At 34.1% G+C, this 20,085-nt stretch overlaps 1 protein-coding gene across 3 annotated transcripts in view; it reads left to right on the top strand.

Moving 5' to 3' along the window:
* The window catches only part of HNF4G (hepatocyte nuclear factor 4 gamma), a 118,762-nt gene that overhangs the window by 86,520 nt on the left and 12,157 nt on the right, over positions 1–20,085 (top strand). For 2 of the 3 annotated variants that reach the window (XM_058528912.1, XM_058528910.1), the window contains 4 exons: positions 9,486–9,657; positions 13,502–13,596; positions 16,787–16,893; positions 18,420–18,575. In XM_058528912.1, coding sequence (XP_058384895.1) covers positions 9,512–9,657; positions 13,502–13,596; positions 16,787–16,893; positions 18,420–18,575 — 504 coding nt within the window. In that variant the 5' untranslated portion in view covers positions 9,486–9,511. Of the gene's footprint in view, positions 1–6,388; positions 6,554–9,485; positions 9,658–13,501; positions 13,597–16,786; positions 16,894–18,419; positions 18,576–20,085 lie in introns of those variants that run through there. The other variant, XM_058528909.1, reaches the window with a different exon arrangement.

A 20,085-nucleotide genomic window follows, 5' to 3' on the forward strand; every position in this document is an offset into this window, starting at 1 on the left:
GCACATTAATATGTTGTTCTATGTGTATAAAAAACCTTTAAGGAGGGGGCTGGCCCGGTGGCGCAAGCGGTTAAGTGCGCGCGTTCTGCTGCGGCGGCCCGGGGTTTGCTGGTTCGGATCCCGGGCGCGCACCGACGCGCTGCTTGGTAAGCCATGCTGTGGCGGCGTCCCATATAAAGTGGAGGAAGATGGGCACAGGTGTTAGCCCAGGGCTGTCTTCCTCAGCAAAAAAAGAGGAGGATTGGCGGATGTTAGCTCAGGGCTGATCTCCTCACAAAAAAAAAAAAAAAAAAAAAAAAAAAAAAAAAACCTTTAAGGAGGAATGTTGAGCAATTCTTGACTGTATGACTGTGTATATGATCTATTACTACATTTTTTAAACGAAGAAAGAGTAACTCATGTGTACGCATGAATGTATGTGTGTATGTATGTATGTATGTATGTATGCATTTGGCTCCCAGAGGCTAAAGTTTATGGTCATTATAATACATTTGTTCAAAATGTTCAAGTCTGTGCATTCAGTATAGTAAAACTGCCGCTATTTTTATTAAACATTATACCTCTTCAGAACATATTTGAAATAGGTACTGGCACAAACTGATACCTTCCTTCCCTTCATTTTGCATAATGAAGCAACTTTGGTATCAGAGTGCCACTGCAATCTTAAATATTCTGACTAGCTTTGCTGAGTTTGCAGTGGCAACAATGATAATATCCACTGTAAAAAGGAGGTGCAGAAACAGTGACTGTCGAATCCTAACATGCTCCTTATATCCAGACTCCTTATTTTCCTAACCAGTATAATCTATATTCCAGTTAATAATTCAGTACTAATCAGCTCCTTATCTTCTGAAAAGGAGAGTCTGTTTTGAATCACAAGGCAACTGACCTTGAAGGTAGGTTTAATATATGCAGATTTCTCATATCACCTCTAAACTTTTACTCCAAGTATTTTCTTGGTTACATTAAGGTCTCAGCTATCTTAGCAGTAACTGATTTAATTATGGTAGTTTCCACTCTGCTTTAGTTTTGGGTTTCACATTTATTTGCACAACTAGTTTTAAATAATCAGATGTTTTAATGAGCAAATAGAAAAAAATATGAATAATTGAGGTAAATCATAAATTTTACAGATAGTAACATCTTTCTAAACTAATCCAGCTATTGCACAAGGTACTGTGTTTGTCTGTCCATTTATTTAGATTTTACAATCAAATGGCATTTCTTAGTAGTGATGTGAGTTGTTTGCATTGATCAGATGAAAGAAGGATCTAAAATAAGGATTTAAAATTGTTTCCTTGGACTATTGTCATAAACTGAAAAACAACATGAACTGAGCAATGAGCTATAAAATAATTATAATTATTTAAGAGGAATTACAAAACTAAATCACCTAAGTTCAGTTTAAATTTAAAAATTTTTCAGCATTTCTAGAATAAGAGTATATTTCAAAAATAATAATAATAATTTTTTAATGTTGGGAATGACTTTGGTTTAAACGACGTATCGAGTCCTGTAGGTGTGCTGGTCATTGCATGATCATTAGCTAGATCCAAGAAGGGAAAAAAGACACTGAAAAATTGTTTTTGTTTATCTAAAAATTATATATAATCTGGGCTTTAAGAAAGGACTTATGAAGCTCTTTGAAAATAGAATCCCATCATTACAGCTAGTTTCAAACTTTGCATGTCAGTGATAGTAATTTGCTTTGAAGATTAAAATGCCGTTGGTAATGAAAAATAATCTGAAAAGAGTAAGTTTATAGAACAAATTTTATTAACTATAACTTTAAAATAAAATGTTTTAATATTGATATTAACATTCCAAACTATTTTCATGAAAATTCTCTTTTGAAAATAATCTTGATTTTTATTAGCTTGTTTTTTATTTTGAATCATGCTATGAAGCCATGATTGAATCAAATATGAAGTATAGAACAATTTAACAGGCTTAATTGTCCTTCAGATAAGATAGAAATGTTTCTGCAATTATCTTGACTAGTCAATAGTGAATTGAGTTGTTGTCTTCTTTAAACACGATGTTGTTTTCATCTCTTGTTATGTTGCCCTAAAGAAATTTAAATATCATATTTCACATGCCAGTTTAGAGAACATTGCTATGAAAGAAATACTTTCAAGAATATTAGTTATGCTATTTAAAATCAATCTTTTATCTGCAAGTAATATCGTCTTTTTTTCTGACCTGACTAGAACTAAGAAGGTACATCTTAGCCTACAAACCAGGAGATCCGCTAAAGAATAGTACCATTGCTCTGCTTTCAGAACAAATATTGCAAAGTGACCTTTGTTAAGAGAGATTTTCAGTAGATCATAGATTATCATAAATATTTATATTTTTGAATATAGTTAACTTTATATATTTCTCCTTTAGAAAATTTATGCTACTTATTGTAAATTATTCTCTTAGGAATTAACATGAATATTTGATGTTTTTCTCAATAAAACCTTTAGAATTAATCTTAAAAGTACTCATAAATTTATGTTGATGTAGGGTTTACTAACATAAATCCCATTTATTTAAGGATAATAGTGTCTATATCATCTAGGCATAAAATTAATGTAGTTTTTTTATAACTACTTAGGCTTTTAATCTAATGTAGCTTAATGAATTTACTCATGAGAAGTACTTGATGAAACAGTAATGAAAAGCTCCCTTTCCTGAAAATAACTGAATTTTAATGTGAAAATATATGAATAAATACCATAACTGTTTGATGTATCTAAGGTTTATACAATTAAATTTTATAATTTAATTTTGTTCAGTTGTGCCATGGACGTGCTTCCAAAAATCAAATTTACTAAATTTTGAAATTTCCGCAATCACTGTTGAATGGGAAACAGAAGGAATACTAAAGAGTGTGATGCTTGCTTTGATTATGATGCATAATTAAAAATCCAAAAGTAATCATGACTAAAATGGTTTCTCTGTGACATTTGCTTCTTTTTCTCCTTCTATCTTTTCTCTCTTATCTTCTTCATTGTCCTCCCCTACTCCTCTTTAAGCAAATAAAAATATTCTGAATTTAGCCTAATTAATTTCAGAAGTAGAGAGCAGGGACTGGTCATAAGGAGGAATATAAATTAATTTATAAATACAAGTTATCTCATGTTAAAATCAATAGAAGAGAAACTCTAACTGATCTCCACTTAGCCAACTACCTGCATTAACTCAGGTTCTCAGCCTCCTTTGTGGAACATACTAATCAGTTTCCAGGGTAGGCTAACTTCCTTAAGTGGTAGGCACCATTTTTGTTTTTTTTTTTTAAAACAGTTTTAGTTGTTTTATTTTCCATTTCTCTAATTACTAATAAGGTTGATCATTTTTCCATGATATAGTTCATTTCTTTTCCATTAATCTTTCTATTTCACTTTATTTTCGAAAGAACATCTAACATGAGCTTTACCCTTTTAACAGATTTTTGAGTGTACAATACAGTCTTGTTGACTGGTACAATGTTGTCCAGTAGATCTCCATAGCTTATTCATCTTGCTTAACTGAAATTTTACACCCTTTGATTAGTAACTCCCCATTTCTCCCTCCCCCAGTCCCCAGCAACCACCATTCCTCTCTTTGAATCTATGAGTTTGACTACATTAGAGTTCTCGTATTAGTGGAATCATGCAGTATTTGTCTTTCTGTGACTGGCTTATTTTACTTAGGATAATATTTTTAAGGTTCATCCATGTTGTAGTAGGTATCAGTAGTCTATTCTTTTTTAAGGCTGAATAATATTCCATTGTATACCACATTTTCTTTATCCATTCCTGTTAATGGACATTTGTATTATTTCCATCTTGGCTATTGTGAATAGTGCTGCAGTGTCCCCTGACCATCTCATCTACTTTATGTAGTTATCAAGGGTCACTTTTATTTGTTCCTTAGCATGTTAATGCCATTTGTTCTTATTATTTCATTTTATAATTTAGTTAAATATTGTATAATCTGATGAAACATGAAGGTTAAAAGAGATTTTCTTCCCTTTAAAAATGAAGGGAAATACTTTTGAAGCAGATAAAAGCAAGTTGATCAAAATATATAAAATATTATGAAAAAGTATAATATTGTAGACATCTTCTGCATTCAGGTTGCTTTACAGATAGCTTTAACTTTTTTCTCCATTTAAAAACAAATACTAGAAATCAAAGGCCGTGAATGGAATTTATAAAAAAAAAAATTAATACAGAATCCCAAATAAGTGATTCTTTCTCAAACAAAAGGACTTGGTTATCCAAAAAACAGTAGCAGTGATACATATGTAAGTCAAAAACACTATTAGCATGGATATACCATTTTTATGATTCTTGTTTAATTATTTTATTTGCTTAACCAGTTCAGTAAATTGCATATCCTAGAATTTAAGAAAAGAGGACTTTACTGTACTTTGTAATTTCTTTTAGAAAAAGAAAGTCTAAAGAGAACCTTCCCTTTACTAGACTGAGGCTGGCTGGATTCCGTGGGTGTTGCCACGCCTGAATATCTTTAGAAACACAAAGCCCACTTGAGGAGATATGCGTGCTATTTGGGTCTGCTATATCTTCTGGAAATTCTCATGATTTTACTCTGTAAAATGAAGAAAATAATTGACAATAACATGGATGGGAAACAGGTTTCATCTTGAAAGCCAGCTCTGATTAATTGCTAGTGGCTACTTGAGGATCTGTGCTGAGATGTATCTGTAGCCTCTTCCACTTTGGAGTGGAGTGCCCTGATCCGATAGGGATGCCGCCCATGGGCACAGGATGAGGTAGAACAGTAAAACTATGACAGCGTTGTTCTCCTGAGCTATATCCACATTTCTTTTAGTGTTTGCAGTCCTATAAATGAACAGTTCTCTACCTTTTTCTTTTCCTTCTGTTGGGACACTCCCATCTGTGAATCTCTCAGCATTGGTTAGTTACTACGTAGATGAGAAAGACTGTGGGCTATGCACAGTTCACTCCTTTGGTTCACACGGGAAACACGTCTGTGTTATTTTACCACAAATAAGAAATGACTTCATGCAAATGAAAATCACAGGATTTGCTTGCTGTCCACTTCTCCAAAATCTGAATAACTACAGTTAGTCTTCACTAAAGAAAATCAATCCCTCAAATTTATCCCCAAATATTATCCTCACAATTAAGAGTGCTACAGAGTATGAATGCAACAGGACTATGCCAAAGATCACTATTTGATTTAATGAGTCAGGCTGCTAAAACAACTCTCTGCTATTTTCTTCACAGTTCTTCACATGGTTTAGAGTTTATTTTAAGGGACCAGCCTTCTCGGATGAAAAATATGATATTTCTAATATACAATGTTCATGAGGTTTATGGTATTAAGAAATTAAATAAGAAATATTACTTTGCAGTAATCTTTAACAAATGTGGAAAATGAAATTGTAACTTTATAATGTAAATGTGACTGGAATTCTTTCTTGGAAGATAAAATCAATAAACATATTCTCAGAAGTAAAAGATAATCATTCAATACTATCTTCTAAATGTTCCCCAAGCTCTCAATGTCCCTTGTCATATGTACACATAAAAGATACAGCGTGCTATATAGATGTTAGAGATTACAAGGTTGATGATGGGAATGTGTAGATCCACACATGTTAGGGATAATTTTATTTCAGTTTAATGCCTAGAATGTAACAGACATCAGAAGTCAAAAGAAAGGAAGCCTTATTCATGTAACCATTACTTATTGCATGCCTACAATATGCTAGTGACTATCCTGGTTCTGCCCTTGGGAAATTTACCAACATGCAAGGAACACAGACTCCTAAATTGATAGTTAAAGAAACTATGTTAAAGGTCAGATTAGGGTTATGCCCAGGCTACTACTGGAATATATCATAAATCTGTCATTTCAAATTACGAATTTGTTTTACCCCAACATAAACAAAGTTAGCTTTATTGTATGAGTAAGAAAACTTGAAATTTTTAAGTGCTTATGTTAAAGGTTAAATGGTAACTTATAGTCTTGACTTATCAAATTTATAATCAAGTCCCATCTTTTAGAACACGTGGTATGCGATTTCAGCCTCTTACATGGGATAAATTATGTTATAATTACAGCGTAAAACCTGAAAGATCCCCTTTTCTGTTTTTACTCCTCTTAATGATATCGTTTATAGTCTACTGGAAGTCACTTTAGGAAATCACGTTAGTCCACTAAGCACTTCAGATAAGGTGATTCCATGAAGCATTCCAAGATTATCACAAGGAATTGCTTTCGCATGCTATAAAAGAGAAAGAAACACGCAGAATATGGCCTGCTGAAGGAGTTTACAGTTTTACAGCTCCTCCCACTGCAGCACAGAAGTCGCTCAGTTACAGTTACCTTTGGATTGTCACTCACAGATTGAAAACCAAGCAGCCATCCCACAGTCTGGGCCTGTGGTGCTCTTGCATGTGTGTTTCTAAATCAATGATGAGGGCGTCGGAACCGATACTGGACATGGACATGGCCAATTACAGCGAAGTTTTGGACCCAACTTATACAACTTTGGAGTTTGAAACTATGCAGATTCTATATAATTCAAATGGTGAGTTCTCAGCTGCGTGTAGAAATCAAGCAAAGTGTGTGTAATAAGAGAAGTAAAGGTGAGCTTCCCAGGTGGTGGCTCCGTGTTTTAGTGCTGGAGAATTCAGGGCTGGCTTTTTTACGGCCACAAATCTGAGCTTTTGCACTTCATCACAAAATTTAAGTTAATAATGCTATGCCTATTTTATGTCTGAGATAGAAAAAGCCTAGTTATGCGTAATAAAGTAACCTCAGAATTCTGTCATGGGCCGGTTAGGCAAAAAGAGTAGTTTCAGCAGTTATTTTATTTACTGTAAATCACAGTAATAAGTGATATTGGCTGATTGGCTGTAAAATATATTTTCTATGCAATATTTAAAATGACACATGGAACAAAGTTTCCGTAGAACCGTGGAGAGTTTTACGGGCTGCCTCCTTTCATTATTCCGGTTCTCCATTGCTGCTCGTGAGAAACTGCATTTAAAATTACTATCAAGCTTTTGCATTGAACACAAATATGAAAAAAAATAAAGGTTTACATTATAACTTCACTTGACAAGCTAATGTTTAGCCTCACAAAACTCTTGGTATTTATCTACTGTAACATTTTAACTTTAAATAAGACATGAAATTGTTAGGGTTCATGTCTTTATATAATACAGTTGACTATTGACTTTGAATTTAGATTTTTTTCCAAGTAAAAATCTTGTCTAAGATCAGTTATAATTGTTAGAACTCCTAAAATCTAGTAATTATGTATGCTTTGGAAAAAGTGTGTGTGTGTCTAGTTCAAGATTGAGAATGTGTCTGTACTAAGGATATCTTAAGGTTCTACTATGCTACTAAATATTGTTATATTTACAATAAACAATAGCTTATTAGTGGGAAGATTTTTTAAAAATTGTCAGAAGAGGAACTCTGAAATTTAAGCACAAAGAGAGTTAAGATGACCCTGTAGTGCAAATCTTAGAAAGTCACTATTTTGATTCCTTATGTTTAGATTTGATGAGAGATATTTAATAGAGTATTTATCTCGATAGAATCATGATTTTTTTAAAAGACTATAGATTGCTAAATAGTAGGGACAGATTTACCATAAATATTTACTAAAGCAATTGACTTTCCGAAGTGTTGTCTAACTTGTTTTCTTGTAAGAATATTGTTAACAATATGTAAGTATGGTGTTACACTGGAAGAAAGAGTGGAATTTTTTTCATATTTCCATATAAGCTCCCAGAATACAATCAATTCTTAACAGTTCTAACTGCCATATTTCTAATATCTATTTTGTTTATATTATCAAAAGAAAAATTCCTAGCTTTAAATTCTATAATGTCACATGATTAACCTTAAGCATATTCATCATTAAGGGTTTTTTTTTTTAACTTTAGGAAATTATATATGATAATATCTGTCTACTCAGAAGTATTAGTAAGTAGAATATATGTGTTGTCACAGAATGTAATTGGGACATAACAACCTTTAATTTTACCTTTTGTTATATTGGAGATATCATAATCAATTGTTATTATATTTATATTATTATACAATCTTATGAAAATTAAATTTTTAATTTATTACTTTATATGTTCAATATACTTTGAGTACATCCAGATTTTTAAAGATGTAGTCAACAATATTAACTCATTTAATAAATATTTAAGTAAAAATATCTATGTGGAGTTTTTAAGTCTCTGCTTTCAAAACTGTATATTAGATGTCCACTTTATGCCAGATACTATTCTAAGGGCTGGAAGCAGAGGCGTGAGTAAGACAGATAAATTCTCTGACATCATGAAGTTTATATTCTATGAGCAAAGATGGGTAATAAATGAGTAAACCAATGCATAATATAATTTTAGACAATGAAGTAGTTACTTAAAAAAAATAAGTGGGCTTCTAGGTTCTATTTGAAGGTTAGATGGTATGTGATTCTTTTAGTTGTGTGTTCAGAGAATATTTCACAGAAAATGTGAGCGTTGAGCAGAAATCAGGTAACCAACTAGAAGAAATTCTTGAGGAAGAACTTTCCTTCCAGGCAGAAGGAACAGCAAGTGTAAAGGCTCTGAGATGGGAACAGACTTCAAGGGAAAAAAAAAGGCAACCTTGCTGGAGAATGGTGAACAAGAAGAAAAGTAGTGCCAGATAAAGGGCTCAGAGAGGTGGGAGGGAGGCTTTACAGGCCATGGTAAGAGGCATCTGTATCTAAGAGTTGCATGCAGAAGGCTGTTATGATGTGAATTTCTTATACCAGGAGCACCTTGGGGGCTTTGGGGTGATAAACAGTAGGGGAGAAAGGGTGGAAGTAGAGAAATTTAGGAGGCTATTGTAATAATCCAGGGGAAAGATTATCAACTGATGAAGAGTTATGGATTCCATATGTATTTTCAATATGGACTTTACTATTGGATTAGATTTGAGCGATGGAGAGAATTCAATGAAGACTCCCAGGTTATTGGCCTTAGGCACTGGATGGTACCATTGACTGCCACAGGGAAGACTGAAGGAACAACAAGTTGTAGGGAAAAAATCAGAGTTCTATTTTGATACATTAATTCGCAATTCCTATTAAACTTAAGGTGAAATTGTTAAATAGGTATTTGGGCATTTCAGACTGATACCCATGGGAGACATCAGGGTTAGAGATAAACTTTGGAGATATTTCATCATACAGATGGTATTTAATGTCATGGGACTGGATGAGCTTCCCTAGGGGAAGGGTGTAGTTGGGGACAGAGCACTAAGGTATCCCAAAATTTAATCATCAGAAATATGAGAGGGGAGATTGGAATGGAGACTGGCAGAAGCAGCCATTGGTTAAAAGGAGGGCACTGATGTGGGGCCTCCAAGAAGCCAAGGAAGGGACTGTTTTCCAGCCTATGAATAATTAGGGCAATTTAAACAAGAAATGCTCAGCATTAGTTTGAACTCCACTCTTCCTTTTTCTTTAACAGATAGTTCTGCCCCAGAGACGACAAGTATGAATACCACAGACAACGGTGTCAACTGTCTATGTGCTATATGTGGGGACAGAGCGACAGGAAAGCACTATGGGGCATCAAGTTGTGACGGGTGCAAGGGCTTCTTCAGACGCAGCATACGCAAGAGTCATGTTTATTCCTGCAGGTACTTCAAATGCTCCTTTTAGGAAAGTTATCTTTAGAGGTGTTTCCAAATGGCATGTAAGAAGCAAGGGAATAAAATTCAAAGCTTTCATATTTCTGAAATTCCAAGCACAAAATGTATAAGCTACATTAGAGTGAGGCTGTGTAGGTGTGTATGTAGCGTGCATTCACACAGGTGATTCTTTGTTATGAAACATTTGAGACTCATAAAACGTATATAAAAAAATCCACATACTTACCACCCATCTTAGACCAGTATATATAGTTGAAGCCTCTAGTGGACACCTGCCCTGTCACTTACTCTTTCTCCCCTCTCTCCCAGAGGTAACTACGTCTGAAATGTGGTGTTTGTCTTTTCCTTGGATTTCTTTATTGTTTTACCACATGTTCATATACCAATGGACATATCTACATCTGTATTTAGATGGTTTCACAATGTGCGTATTTTTGTGCACAATGATTTTCTTTCACATCCTGAGTTAAAACAAAATTATAAAAGTGCAGATGATTTTGGTAGCTTGTTGATGTTAATGGATGAAATTAAATTTTCAGTCCTAAAATTTTAAATGTATTTCTCATGCCACAGTTTTGACATTGAATTTAATGTTTTGTCTAAAACTTATATATATTCTGTGTGTCAGACATTTCTAGTAGGCTGGTTATTTTTAATAATATCTAGTCAACATGATAGCACAATATAGGGTTATATTGTTCACCTTGAGTGTTCGGAATGACAGTTCTTGAATGCAGATTCCACCTATGTTAAATATAGGCTGTTAAAAAATGACTGACTGTAACAGAAAAATATCTATGTTTGCTCTGTCTCTGGAAGGCATAGGTAGGATTATTATGGTGTTTTAGGAACACATTGGACGTTTGGGAAGAAGTTAACTCTCTCACAATATGACACCATTTGATTTCTAGGAGTGTGGAAAAAGTTAATATATAACTCTCCAAATACCTGACTAGAGTTCTCTAGTAATTTTTCTAGGAGAGCTTAAAGTAGGTTAAAAAAATGTAAATCATCCACTTTAAAACCTTCTTGGTAAACAAAAAAAAAGTAAGGGTCTTGCTTTTATATATGTACATTAAAACTCTAGAGGTAAAAAGTAGATAGAGTAGATTTCCTTCATCAAAAGCATTTTCTGTATGATTACATCAAATGTTGAGTGCTTCTAAAAGATTAATAATTAAAAAAATACAAAATAACATGTAAACAATACTTTTTTGAGTCATGTGTTCTGTTAAAGGTGAAATACATACATATGAAAAATGGCGAACACACAACTAAATCCAACAACAACTTTTTTTTTTTTTTTTTTTGTGAGGAGATCAGCCCTGAGCTAACATCCGCCAATCCTCCTCTTTTTTTTGCTGAGGAAGACGGCCCTGGGCTAACATCGGTGCCCATCTTCCTCCACTTTATATGGGACGCCGCCACAGCATGGCTTACCAAGCAGTGCGTCGGTGCGCGCCCGGGATCCGAACCAGCGAACCCCGGGCCGCCGCAGCGGAGCGCGCGCACTTAACCGCTTGCGCCACCGGGCCGGCCCCCCAACAACAACTTTTAAGAATCAGATAATGTCAGCAAAAAGGGCTTTGAAGATTTCCATCGTTCCTGTATGGGAAAAGCAGGAAAGGAGTGTTCCCATAGCGACTTTTGGAAATTTAAAAAATATTCCAACAGCATGTACGCTTTTACTCCTCCCATCTTCGCATCATGAATACTGCTGCCAACTTAGCCTTCTTTATATATTTTGATATTAAGTAAATACTATGATTTTCCATTTGGAATAGACTATATTGATGCAAGCTTAGGGGCATAAAGGTTTTTTAAGCTCAGGTTTTGCTGGTCTTAAATTTATCCATCTCCTTAGATTTACAAATTTCATTTTCATTCTAATGTTCCATCACACTAAATTTGATACTTTCCCTCCCAATGCACTTTAAATTGCTGTTTCAATACCTCTCACATTGTTTTTTTTATTGTGGCTATTCGTAAACTTGTTTGTGTACTCTCTTAGATTGTAGTATACTTGAATGAAGGAGACAGGTAACATTCCTCTGTTTAATCCCTACACCAGGATCTTGTACACAGTAGGTGCTTAATAATATGTTTTTTGTATTACTTGGATTTTAATTGGATGTGTTTTTCTGTTGTGTTTATTGGTAATCTGGTCCCCTCTCCTGAGTCTCCTCAGCTGTGCATTCCCAAAAGAATAATGCTTTTCTTCTCACTTCTCTCTCTTCTAGCTAAACTCATTTATAGTAGGCTTTATGGTTATTTAATTTTAAGCAGCCACCCATATTTTTTAGAAGAAATATCTTCTTTTATAGATCACAAAATATATTCTTTTATTTTCATCATTAATAATCAACTATAAATAACCAGAGATATATCAATACATGTGGGTAATTTTTTGCCAGAATTTTGAAGAAATATTATTCTTTACTATATGATTAATATTTGCTCCAAAGTCTTTAAAGTACATTCACATAACAACATTTTACAGCAAGTCCTCCCTATTTTACAATTGTAAATTAACTTGGGAATGTTATTTAACATACTGTTAAATAGTAAACGTTGTACATGTACAGGTCGTACATATTAAATAACATCCCCAAGTTCTATCGAGAGTGATTGGTGGACCTGGGAATTAGGCTCAGGTCTAATTCCAGAGACTGTACTCTTTTTTTTAAGTGTATAATTCAGCTTTCCAGTATATTCACAGAGTTGTGCTACCATCACTACAATCGATTTAGAACATTTTCTTCACGCTATCAAGAAACCCCGTACCCTTTGGTCATCACTCCTCATTCCCCCCACCTCCCTCCCAACCAATGTGAGGCAACTACAGATCTACTTTCTGTTGCTATAGACTTGCCTCTTCTGCACATTCGATATAAATGAAATTATACATTATGTGTCCTTCTGTGTCTGACTTCTTTCATTTAGAATAGTGTTTTCAAGGTTCATCCATGTTGTAGCGTGTATCAGTACTTCCTTCCTGTTTATTGCCAATCAACAATATTCCATTGTGTGGGTATACCAAATTTTGTCTCTCTGTTTATCAGCTGACAGGCATTTGGGTTGTCCCCCCTTTTTGGCTATTATGAATAATGTTGCTATGGACATTTGTGTACAAGTGTTTGTGTGAATATCTATTTTCATTTCTCTTGAGTATATACCTTAGAGTGGAATTGCTGAGTCACACAGTAACTCTTGTTTTTCAAAAACTGCCAAAGTTTCTTCCAACCTGCACCATTTTGTATTACAAGCAGCAATGAATGAGGGTTCCAGTTTCTCCACATCCTCGTCGACACTTGTTATTGTCTGTTTTTTCTGATTATAGCCATCCTGGTGGGTGTGAAGTGGTAATAAATTGTGCAGACTGTGCTCTCAATGCTGTTCTCAACTGTCTCTTGATATGTAATCTGGCATTTAGAGTAAACTTCAATTGGATGTGAGGTAAAATTAATAGAAGAAGATTTAAATAGGGGAAAAGCACGGAAGAGGAGGGGAATCATTTGGCAATAAGCAATTAGAATTTATATGCCAAAGATTTTTAAACTAGGTTTGGCTTTCATGACTCGTGATGGAAATGATCATATATAGTGGCCAAAAGTGATATGTCATTCAGTTTTATTTTATCATAGAGACGGCCTCAGAGGTGAGGCTTGTGTTTCCATGTACGTGCTGATCACGAGACTGGAAAAGTCATAATTAGTTGTTCTTATACATTGATCCAGATTGGACCACATTTATCTAAAGTGTATTTGTCTATTTGCTTTTTTTGATCAACAAAATTTTCTGTAAACTAATACATCTTTGTTTGACATTGTAGGTTCAGTCGGCAATGTGTTGTTGACAAAGACAAAAGGAATCAATGTAGATATTGTCGACTGAGAAAGTGTTTCAGAGCAGGAATGAAAAAAGAAGGTAATGATATATAATATAATGATGACAACATCATTGATGAAAAGTTTTATACACACACATTTCTCATTTAATCACAATAACCTTTTCACACGACTTCTGATTTTTCTCAATGAAGAATCTACAGTTCATTAAGTTTAAGAATTTACCCCAGAACACTGACACCCAGCTGGTAGGCAGTAGAGCCAATCTTTGGTGATTATCTGATTCCAGACACCGTTCTCTCAACTACTGTGTTATCCCTGGCAACAAAGTTATTGTCTAAATAACATTCCAACATCCTGTTCAAAAGATAACAGCCCCCTGGCACAGCGGTTAAGTTCGTGCTCTGCTTCGGCGGCCTGGGGTTCGCGGGTTCGGATCCCGAGCGCAGACCTACGAACCACTTGTCAAACTATGTTGTGGCGGGTCCCATATAAAGTAGAGGAAGACAGGGACCAGCCCAGGGCTGCAAGCGTTTAAGTACACACACTCCGCTGCGGTGGCCTGGGGTTTGCTGGCTCGGATCCCGGGCGCGCACCGACGCACTGCTTGGCAAGCCATGCTGTGGCGGCGTTTCATATAAAGTGGAGGAAGATGGGCACAGATGTTAGCCCAGGGCTAGTCTTCCTCAGCAGAAAAGAGGAGGTTTGACAGATGTTAGCACTGGGCTGATCTTCCTCACAAGGAAAAAAATAATAATAAAGTAGAGGAAGATGGGCACGGATGTTAGCCCAGGGCCAATCTTCCTCAGCAAAAAAGAGGAGGATTGGCAACAGATGTTAGCTCAGGGCTAATCTTCCTCAAAAAATTAAAAAAGGTAAATGGCAAAATTTATTAATAGGTTGAAATTATAAATGTATTTTAAACACTTTTTTTATTCTTTTACCAATTGAATATCTTTATTTCATAAACATTAACTGAACATTGGCTTTTCATGCATTCCTTTACTTATTTAACAAATATTTATGGAGCACTGCTACTTTCCAAACACTGTTCTGGGGTCTGAGGTTTCAGAAGTGAATGTGGTAGACAAAATAATCCCCCTCTCACAGAGCTTATATTCTGTTAAGGGCAGAAACAATAGACTAGATATTCTAGTTTAGTGTGCACTCATTTCATTTTGAACATATTAAATAATCTGCTTATATTATCCTACATTCTAAATATGGTTAATTTAGAAACAAATATGTTGAGCACATTGAAACATTGGCAGGGAACTGCTGCTACAAGACTATGCTTATCAGTTTTGCCGCATGCTTATGCCTCTCATAGACAAAGAGATATTTTTCACAACTATTTCGCAAGCTATAAAAGAATTAAATCAAATCACTACACTACAGAAATGTAAGATATATCAAAGCTATCTTGAACATAGCTAGTTTTTCTTTGTCACTCAATATTTTAAAGAGACAAAAATTCCATTAGTTTCGTTGAGGTTGCTAGTCTCAAAAAAGAAGGCAAAAAATTAAGTTCACAAAATTAAAGGAGAAATACTTTCTTGTTTCCAAATGACTAATTTCTAATGGCATATTTGATGGTTTATGGGATTAATTACATACTTTTTCAATCATTTTCATCCATTTCTACTTGAACCCCAGCTTTTTTCTTACAAAAGTACAAGCAAATCATAAACTCATATTTCCTTTAAGAGTTTTACAATTTGTGAAATAAAATTATTTTCAAAAATAGTGAAATTATATCTTCCACTGTTCATAGAATACTGCAATAATTTTTCCTAAATAGATTAGGAGATAACTTTTAGGTTTCAAAATAGATATATTTCTCTTATTTACAGTGACAGCATAATATCAAGCTTAGTTAGATGAAAACATAGATAAATATGGTTTTATGTCAAAAAGGATAGCAATAAGAAGATTACAAATGTTCATAATGTCTTTTAGCATTTTTCTAAAGATTGATCATGTAAATGAAATTCATAAAAGCATAGCTTACATTTTAATTTTTTATCTCCACATATGCATTTCCATATGAGTCAGTTTAGGCTGAAAATTAATGACGATTTCTGTAAAAAAAAAAGAGAGGGAGACTAAGCTACCGGTAAGTATGATTTTAAAATAAAATATTAATGATTCACTCCAACTTAAAGACTACTCACTGAAAAGCAAAAATCCAGTATTTTCTCTTCCAAATTAATGAAGCTGATAGTTAACAGTAAGTTTGGGGTAGATAGTAGATTTTGACATAGAAATTGGTGAATCTCTTTAATAAAAGAATAATTGCAGAAAAAAATTCTGATGGTTTAAATATCTTATCTTTCCAGCAGAGCAGGGTAGAGCATTAACCTAAATAATTTATGGGCTACTGGCCATGTTTTCGTTCTTTTTGGTTAACAGAAGATAATTTTACCTCAAGTTTTGAAATGCAACTTTGACACCTGACTTATTCTTTATATGACAAATACATAGGTTAATACACCCCCTCTCACTCTTCTTTATAGTTAAAAATGCAGTTTTCAATAAGGAATTTGGGGATACATATTATTCTTTCTTTTCTTTCTGAAACAAGCAGATCTAGCTCTCTCTTAGAAGCCTTTTACATAATTCTTAAGGTTTCTTCACCTTTCCTAAATATTGATATTCAAACCTCAGTCTTCTCGGGAGAGATCCCCTACTTGCTGCAACTTTATTAACGTCTGTCAACGGTCCCGAGGACATTGTTTCATAAGAGATCGTAAGATTGCAATCTTAAAATCACCTTAACTAAAATAAATTTACTTTCCATTTTTGCTAGTGTTTTAGGAGAAAAAGAATATGGAAGTTTCAAAATTTATGACTCATATCTTATGACAGCGAATACGCTCTTATCTTTGACCTGGTCAACCTCACAGGCGGTACTCTTCCTCTAGTTATCTTATGGTTTTATTAACTCTGAGAGAATGGAAAACCATCCTACTAAAAATACAGCACGGCTGAATTGGCTGACCCAACACTTTCGCACACGCATGCCATCATCAAGTCGTAAAGGCAATATTTTATGAGCTCTGGTGACAAGCCTGGCTCTTTCTGCTTTTAAAAGTGGTACAGAATGAAAAATATCTTCAGTCATAGTTCTCCCCCCACCCCCTTTTCAAAGTCTTTTAGAAATATCCTTTCTCATCCTTTATCCTAATTTTTTTTTTTTACTTCAAACTGTGTATCCTGACATATATTGAAGACAACCCAGCAATAAATACTGTGATTTTCTCCTCTAGCTGTGCAGAATGAACGCGATCGAATAAGTACCAGAAGAAGCACATTTGACGGCAGCAACATCCCCTCCATTAACACACTGGCGCAGGCAGAAGTGCGGTCTCGCCAGGTACTGCTGCTCACCAGCGTCCAGCCCTGTTTAGAGGAATCCAAGGTCTATTTAGGCATAAAGCTAAAATTATCTAAGTTCATTCAAATGTGCTCACTACTAAAATAAATTAAACCTAAGCAAATTCAAGAGTTTTAGTTTGAAAATATTAGTTGGACTGTTGACTTAATTTTGACTTTTCGTGGACAAATTTCTATTTTTCAAGTGGAAAAATGAAATGCATTTCAGTCTAAGATTGTTACAATAATTTGTTTATAAGGTTTGTTTAAAGTACTTAATGCATAGCGCAATGCTCTGGGGGCACTATCTTGTTTTATTGGTTGAATCTGATTGGTTAGCACAACTTTTGGGGAGTTTGGTTGAGACCTATCATCAGAGCTTCCTTCCCTGAAAATGTCTTCTGGACTCAAGAACTCACCTTGGCACCTGCTTTGAAAACAGGTATTTAAGAGAAGAGCCAGAATTTAGAAAACACAGGAGAAAGAGTTTATTATTTTAAATTTCTCAAATGTGAATATCAGTTCTAAAGTTAAAAAATGTAGGTCATTAATTTACACATAAAAATAAATCACTTAAGAATCAAATAAAGAAATCCTTTGAAGAGAGTTTATTTTAGTATTGCACCGATTAGAAATGTTAATGATATTTTTCTATTATAAAGCAAATTATGAAATAGCTAACTATTAATCAAGTCCTATAATGAGTCAGTGCAACTACTTTCGTTTTTGATAACACAAGGGTAATATGGTGAGGTTAACATCACCATTATCATAATCATTACTTGAAGATTACTTGATGGTTCTATAAAGCATTTAGAAAATGGCTTAAAGGGAGCTGTGAGGAAATACCTATACACGACAGAAAAGCATGTATACACGCACACTTGTTCAAAAATTAAGTCTAAGAGAAGTTTTAGGAAGCAATTCTTTTTCAGCAGAAAGGCATTTTTTCCATATAGTTCAAAGTTATACATAGTTTTAAAAATTTATCGTTGTATGTTAAGCTTTTTAGTGTTGCTGAGTCAAAGGTTAGTTTCTTAATTTTATTGTGATGGGCTTCCATTTAATACAGCAACATAAATAGTTCTGGCTTCTCATCCATACCTTTTCTCCCCAGTTTGGTAAACTTTATCCATTGGAAACATTTTCTTCATCAAGTTCAACAAACTAAAGATGGGTTTTCTTAATGGACATATCATTTTCTAATTAAAAATAAAATCATAGAGCACGTTTCATATAGATACTCCATATTTTGTTGTCTAGTCATTTGAGTTATGAAACTCCCTGAAAGTTGTAGTAACATTTTACAGATTTGGCCAGTGAAATGCAGTGAATGCTTTCAAGTTAACTTGTACTGATAGGTATTTTATTTCTCAATTTAAAAATGGTTAGAATGTTTCAAGATACTGTGACAAAGATAGTGCCCGCTTCCATGGCATTTACTCATGGCAGTCCTGGGAAAAAGAGGAGTACTGGTCATGTGTGGTTTTCAATGATAAGTTAATATAATGTTCTTCTTAATGCCAGATCTCAGTCTCAAGCCCAGGAACAAGCACTGACATAAATGTGAAGAAAATTGCAGGTATTGGTGATGTCTGTGAATCTATGAAACAGCAGCTCTTAGTCTTGGTGGAATGGGCTAAATATATTCCTGCCTTCTGTGAGCTACCCCTGGATGATCAGGTATAGCTTAAAGACGTGATGATTGCTTTAAAAAATGTTTTTTGAACTTTGCTAAGTTTTTGTGTTCTTTTAATTATATTTGTATAGAATTACTATATTTGACAAAGGTTACATTACCTAAGCGATGGGAAAAGATTGGTTTTATTGTCCATTCACTTTCGTGTTCTATCAAGAGGCAGACTGTTTAACTTCTATTTTTGGGGTCTTGCAAATTTATTGATTGGTGAGGGTTGAACAAGACCCTGTTCTTCCCTCTTGGAGTTCAAAAAGCTTAAGTAAGGGAGAAAGACAGATAGCAAGTAACTGCCATTGTGAGACAAAGTGTTGGAAGAGTGACTGTCTGGGAGGCAAATGGTAGATTATTGTGTCTTGGTGTTTACTGAAGGTGCCGTATAAAATCCCTCAGAAATACCAGGCCATTCCTAGATAGGCTGTGTTGGTGTCTTTGTGGGCACTTGATTCAATTAATGTCTAAAATATTGCCTTTCATGTTGTCAATTTTCTTCTAGCATTTATTGTATAAAAATTATAGGTCTAGCAAAAAAGTCTGTAAAATCATGCTCTGAAATCTACAGAGAAATAGAGAGAATTCAGATATAATGATCTTTTCCTAATACATATATTTTCATACTGTGTCATATACACATTAAGACATTTTAATTAATATTTAAGAACTTTAATTTCCTAATTAGTTTATGAAGATTAGATTATTAGTTTCAGATTTATTTTGAACTCTTCCATTTAAGTAGTATATAATATTTTGTAGATGCAAATAATTCAAAAATTTCCAATTCCCCCACATTGAATAAGTCATGATATGTCATATGACCAGTGTATATTTTTACACCCTCTGAGCATCGCTCTTTATCACTGACATAAAAAAACAAAGAAACAATCAAAGTGAAAGGTGCATGATTGTTTAAAAATCAAAGAAGGGAAAAATATTTACATGACCAGGAAAAAAAGGGATCGTGGGAAGTTAGCAGTTATACTTCTAGGAGAGCATTTCATCTCTTGACAAAAAAAAAAAAAAAAAAATACTGTGAAATCTGAAATCATTCTTAAAATGTTCTGTAACTGCCTTCCTGGTATGAGTCATGGTTATTGACATATCATAAAGATAGCTTGGCTCAGAAGGTTATTTCAGAGTGAATAATGCTAAATTGCTAAAACCTACTTGTCTCACCCCAAGCCATATAAGGAGGGTTATGTTATTTATCAGTTTTATATTTTTATTATCACTCCTCTTTAAAAATTGCTGACTTATGTATGATGATAATGATTTAAAAACTGGGAAATTGAAATCTGGTAACCTATCAAAAATAGCTTTTATTTACTAACTGACACTTTAATATTAATAATATTACATTAATAGCCATGGATTGGTGAATGTCTATTACAGGTAGGGCACTGGGGAATCAGTTACATTATATATTACATTATTTTATTTAATGCTCTCAGGAACTCTGGGGCGTAAGTTTTATAATCTCCACTTAACATTTTTTAAAAC

Source organism: Diceros bicornis, chromosome 33, assembly GCF_020826845.1.
Source record: "Diceros bicornis minor isolate mBicDic1 chromosome 33, mDicBic1.mat.cur, whole genome shotgun sequence".
Classification (NCBI taxonomy): Eukaryota; Metazoa; Chordata; class Mammalia; order Perissodactyla; family Rhinocerotidae; genus Diceros; species Diceros bicornis.